A 6534-nucleotide genomic window follows, 5' to 3' on the forward strand; every position below is an offset into this window, starting at 1 on the left:
TTTATCATGTGGGAAAGTTACCTTATACTTTTGAGGATTCAAATACACATAAAACTTCTGCTGCATATTTTTGATCTGTTAGGAACCAACTTTTCCATGGACTCAACAACAATAATATGAAGATTATATAAAATTTATCATGTCGGCAATTTGGTATGAATAATCGAATAGTCACATTGAAATGTAATTGTTAAGTTACGAGATCGAAATCATTGGCGTATTTCAGATATCTTAAGGGGTATAGAGATTTTATGTGGTTTCTAAGCTGTGATCTGCATGACCCTAGCATTTGTAGACCATGGGTAAGTAAGCAATGGGAAAGATTCACTAAAAAATAAAAGTGTTTCGATGTTCACATTTTAATAGCTTAATTTAAAATATACATTTTTCAAATTCTCACACACACTTGTTATGATTAAACAATTGCCTTCTAAAATTCAGCTACTGTATATTCACACAAGAGAGAGGGGGGAAAAACAAACATTTGTACTTTTAAATTATTCTAAAACAAAATTTTTAAGTAATGTTATAAAAGAAAATTTAAAAATAAAAAGTCTAGCAACGAGTTGCTTAACTTTCCCGGCAACGTTTAGTGATCGTTACATGAGATTAAAAGAGTGGACAATGTATTGGGCATACCTATACTATAGTGTTGTATTTTATACCACTGTGCAGTAAAGCACAACCGTATCCACAGAATTAATATGTTTGCAAAATGGTAGTAAAAGCTAATTGATATCTTTCTTCAATTTATATTGTAAAAGATGTAGTCTGTACGTACGATTATCTTTCTTCTTACTAAGTTCTACAGACATTTACTGCCATTTATCGAGTTGAAATAAAGATTTATTTTGATCATCATCTGCATGAAGGATCCCAACAATCTCCATTTAAAGCTCTGTAAACAATACATTCAGTTTAGGAACGCGCGATTTTTCTGTTCAATTGGCCACGTAAAAGAGGATAAATAACGCTCACCACTCTCCTCTCATCAAAAACCCGATAAACATAAACATATCTTGAATTTTAAATTTGGTTTTGTGTGTATTTACTATAGTAATGTTAAACAATAGGGGGCTTCACCCACCCCACTATTCTTGTACAAAAAACGACCAATGGAAGCGTTTTAACATTTTAAAAAATGAAAATTATTTAATTATATAAGGAGTCGTTTCAGAAGACCTAGAAAAATACTGTATATGAAGAATTTAGAGTTCAATAGAATCAACCTGTATGTTATAGTAGATAGCACTAATTGGAAGAACACTTATGTACTATATACTACATTATGTACTATATATAATTACGTAGGGCCTATCTGTATATAATATACAAACTATTAGAGCTGATGTTTACGAACTAAATCCAAGTAAAAACTGATAGGCTGCGTGCCTATCAGCTATTTAAAAATTTACAAATTAAAATATGTATACAGTATATGCTTTCTACATTGTAAACATAAATATATCAAATACAGGTCACGCTTCCATAAATTATTTATTTATTTATTTTTTAAATATATAAATTGAATTTGAATTCGAATTAATGGATACAATAATTATCATAAAAAATTTTTAAAATACAACGAACAATTATTTTAATGTGACATCGTCACAATGTTGGGCTGCAAGTTTTTTAATCATATTTTTTAAATTATTTAATTTAAAATATATGCTTTCCATCTCAAATTAGTAGTAGCTTGCCCCTGTACATCATACTTTCCTTTAGGAATAGAGTCTTACCGGTCATCTATGCCTTTCGAGTGGAAATTTTTTAATTGAAATAACGCGACTTCTATATTGTGCCGGAAGTTCGTAAATATTTAATCACGACCTCCTTCTCCTCCGGTTTCCATATTTATCTCAATTTTCATTCATCTAATACGCTTCATAAGATTAAGGAAAGACAGACAGACGGACAGGCGAAGAAGAATGGGAATTATAGATCTATAAATTGCAGCCCAATTATTTTTGTCAAATAATTTGATTAAATGTAGGCTAACGCTATACATAATGTATTGATAATTATGAAATTTCATCTTTTATCATTATGTCAATTAAGTGAGATTCAATAAAGTGAATAAAATTAAATTTCAAAAACAACAAATGGGATCATTTTATGGTTTTCTCATTTCAATTGCGTGTTTATAACAATCAATATGCATCATAACAGCGTGTTGTTCTGCTAACTATACTTTATCGAATAAACACACAGCAAGGTTACTATCCTTCTGCTTGTTTTCATCATGGCATATACAATGATGCTGCTTCCTTTCGTCAGTGTTATTCTCTTCTCCATTACATGCATGTGGTAAGTTAATTATTCTTTTCTAGTATTATTTAAAATAAATTGTAAAAATTGTACTGTTTATTGTAAAATATGTCCTAGTAGAGATTTATAAAATAAATTATATAAAATAAGGACACAGAAGCATATGAATTAATAGTACAATTTTAACTTTAAATACGCGACTAAATAATAGATAACTTTTCTTAAAAAGCGGTTTGCACAATGTTACTCTGTTATAATTCGATTGCTCTATTGTTTTCTGATTATCTAACCTAATGTTTCCTATATGTAAAGGTATAAATTACTTTGTGCTTGTAAATAAATAAACAAATTAATTAATTAAAATAATATTTTATCTAGTTATTTTGTATTTTTATACACAATTTAAATTTTAGATCGCTCATTTAANGACGAAAATTCAACGCGAAGCGACACGCAACGGAGAAAAATTTCAACACGGGATAGATTAATATATTTTTTCGTATATAATCGGTTATCCGAAAAATAAGTTATCCGAACAACCCCAGTCCCCAATTGATTCGGATAAACGACGCTCTACTGTAATTTAATTTAATGAATACATATTTATTCCGTTTATCTAACCCTTAATTACATCTGCTCGTATAAAGATTAATTACTATTCTATCAAATTTCAGTATGGCATTATTATTTATAATTTACGAAGCATTAAAATAATATCATCATTATGTGCTACTTATGCGCAAAATGCTAATTTCATGCAATATTTCCATAATTTATAAATTGTAATTAAAGTCTAAGTATTACACAATAAATCGTGTTAGATTAGGTTCTGTTTTCCTCATAAAACACCTTACAATTTTAGATGCCCAAGGTCAGGATCTGCTCCTTACCATGGCTAACTAAACCTGTAGTGATTTAATATTTGAGATGTTCATTTTCCTTTTATTTTCCCGGCGGTTATGTATACATAACAAGGAAAAGTATTGGAATCGTGTCAAATTTGACATCAGAAATTTTTCAGATCTCCACATTTTCAGACCTCCTGAATCCAAAAGTCAAAAAAAGGAAAAATTTCCTGTGTGGGAGTATTGGCAAGCGTGTATTTCCTTTATTATCTCAGGATAAATTAAAAATTAAAAATTAAAATTTGGTATGGTAACTTATAAATCACAGACCTTGGTGCTAGTAAATTTTGGTGGTTAAAGGTCGAGGGGATGGGGATATAAAGGGGTCATGTGTCATATCTTTGTTGGGTTCAGACAATAAAGAGTTTACTCGTTATTAGTATTTACAGTTTATATAGATATAAACTCGCCACTACGTTGAAAATTAAGCTTTTTGCCATTTTATACTGATTAATAATAATATAAACACTTTTTATAACAAAATCAAGCAATAGATGACGTGATTTTGTTATAACACACAACATAAGTTTATTTATCGAGATTAATAATATACGTTTCAAATAACATCTCATAACAGTCGGGAATGTTACGCAACTCGTTGTTGCATTTTTTTTCAAATATAAATTGACGAATCTATTGTATTTTAATTTCTAATTAATGTATGAAAAAAATTATATTTCTTTTTTTTATTTCTTTTGTCTGGCAAATTTTGGTCACTTTCTAGCTTTCCAAGGTTACACTGAGCCACAATAAAACATTGGACACTGCAGAGTTTATTATTTTTTTCTGGGAAAAACACGGTAAATATTTTTAGTGGCCAACAGATTGCAGTATCAACTAAAATAAAAATTTCTAACTTTCCTTTAACCGGTCTCATGATAAATACTAAAATTTATCTTGTGTCCGAGATTCCCCATATTTAGTTGGGATGGATTTTTCCCTGAGGCGTGGTGCAGGTGTTTGTCTATGAGATTAGACCTTCTCAAACAAAGAATCCTAGGAATATTTTCGAAAACGATATATCAACACGCCTCCTCATGATCATGGCCAAATCCTCAATTGTACTGGAAAAAAGACTTTCTTAGAATCTATGTCCTCTTCGTATTCGAATTCCATGATGACAGACAAGAGAATACATTAATGTATTATTGTTCTGTTCATGGTAATTAACCTATTTTCAGCTACTTGAAAGAAAAAAAGAGACAACAGCTTATATCAAACGTCATAATAAAATTAATCATGAACATAACAACGTTCATATTTTAAATATTCCAAATAAATTTAAGCGTCAAATAATTTATTTACTTTTCCTGCTGTTGAAAAACAAGTGCTCATTCAATTCTCCGAACTTCTGTAAATAATTGTAAAATCCTTTCTGGAAGTGAAAATTTTAATTTAAAATTTATATTTATAACTATTTATTTATTATATAAGATGTTTTGTTAAATAATTTCAGGTAATTTTACTACGTTAATTGCCGAATTTAAGTTTACACGACGTCTTACTGGAAACCTGATGAATGTCTACATCCCTAGTACGTTAGTGGTCATGCTGTCGTGGCTGTCATTTTGGATCGATGTTCACGCAGCACCCGCACGCATCACTTTGGGTGTGACTTCAATCCTGACTTTAGTCACTCATTTGGTGCAGTCCAGAAGCTTCGTGCCTCCTGTGGATTATTTAAAGGCTCTGGATGTCTGGTTTATATTCTGCATCGTTCTGATATTTTTATCTTTACTGGAATATGCTTTAGCATATAATTTCGTCTTAAAAAAGCGAACGGTATGTTCACAGTTAACTGCTTTTTAACATTTTAAAAATATATTTCTGTTATTTTATTTTATACAGAGTAGAAATTACTGCCCATAAATATAAACTTTTATATATTTAGCAAAATCTCTGAAATATTTGACTTAAAAATAATTAATTAATGGGTGGTAGATGTACTCCTTGTATGAGCTACAGTGTTATTCCACTATTATTCATATAAGGAGTGCATCTATCACTCAATAATTAATTACATACAGACAAAACATGTACACTATTTCTTTCAAAATACATTTTATCAACTAATATTGTTGCAAATTTTATGATTAGTAAAGTATTTTTGAAGACATTATCTCTCTTTTAACGGCAGCATAATACGGATATAACAGATGCGGTAAGTTAGCTCCCCTCGTGCTTTAAACCAATATTTCCCTGAAGCGTACTTGAAAACTACCCGGGAAAGCGGACTCCAGCTGTTCTCAAGGTCAACCAGTTTGTAAACAATGTAGACTGCACGTGTGAAATTTCACGCCTTGTTAAACGAAAGAATAACAATCCTTACAGCTATATTTTTCAAATAAAAGCATTTATTTTAAATTATTTTTATTTTTTTATATACTTTATTTTGTAAGAACACTTTTTGGAGGGGTTTTTATTTCACGGGAATTATTTCCCGGCAATTTTTTTGGATGTTAGATTTGCGTTTAAGTGGAAATAATTATTTCATATAAAAAATAAATTTTTTGTGGATTTCTGAGTGGCATTCGGATCAAAATAAATGTAGTGAATGGGTTAAACTACTTAAACTACCTTAAAACTAATAACTTATAACTTAAACCAAGGAAAAGAACAGGAGAACTGAAAACCAAAACACAGTATAACCAAAAAACTCAAAAACAAGGTGTCCTAGAAATACGAAACTAACAGGGGAACAAAGCACCTACTAAGGGAAAGAATTACAAAGGGAAAACTAACTACAAAAAACAGAAACCAAAAATGCCAAAATACTAACTAACACCGAAAAAGCTATGAAAATGGCCAGGCAGTTGAAATTGGCCTAGTAAGGCCTAACTATGAACTTACAGCCAAAAAGGCTGAAGAGCAACTCAGGAAAACCTGAAAAACCAAAAATACTGCAATGCAGTAAAATCCAAAAACCTCGAAAACTAGTTGACTGAGAAAAACCAAAATTATAGGGAAAGCTAAACACTGTAAGGAACCAAGTCTGAACATTATTTTTATTTACTTTTATTTTGCTTTTTATTATATTTTTGTTTGGGGCTTATGTTTTGTTAGGACGAAGGTTTCCTCACCATTCACCTTAAAAACTTAAAAATAGAAGAGAAACCAACTCACCAACGAGAGAAAAGCGCTGTAGAGAAAAACTCACGCACACTTGCGTTCCCGAGCGGAAAAAAGTAAGTCCGCACCGAGAAAAAGGGGGGGGAGAAGACCCCACAAGCACAACTTAAATTCGCTAAACCTTAAAAGAATAAAACATCCCAAAAATTGTAAAAAAGAATAATGTAAAAGGTTAGCAAGTATTGTCGGAAAATAGGCTGCCAGACAAATAGAAAAAGTTTATTGTTAG

The 6534-nt window shown here is 30.5% G+C and overlaps 1 protein-coding gene across 1 annotated transcript in view; it reads left to right on the forward strand.

The window, feature by feature from the left end:
* Positions 1-298: 298 nt before the first annotated feature.
* The window catches only part of LOC111636302 (gamma-aminobutyric acid receptor subunit theta-like), a 16392-nt gene continuing 10156 nt past the window's right edge, over positions 299-6534 (forward strand). The window contains exons 1-2 of the mRNA XM_023381519.1: positions 299-302; positions 4633-4958. Of these exons, the coding sequence (XP_023237287.1) occupies positions 299-302; positions 4633-4958 (330 nt within the window). The remainder of the gene's footprint in view (positions 303-4632; positions 4959-6534) is intronic.

The sequence above is a fragment of the Centruroides sculpturatus genome, unplaced genomic scaffold (genome assembly GCF_000671375.1).
Source record: "Centruroides sculpturatus isolate CEXI.00-Female unplaced genomic scaffold, Cexi_2.0 scaffold936, whole genome shotgun sequence".
Classification (NCBI taxonomy): Eukaryota; Metazoa; Arthropoda; class Arachnida; order Scorpiones; family Buthidae; genus Centruroides; species Centruroides sculpturatus.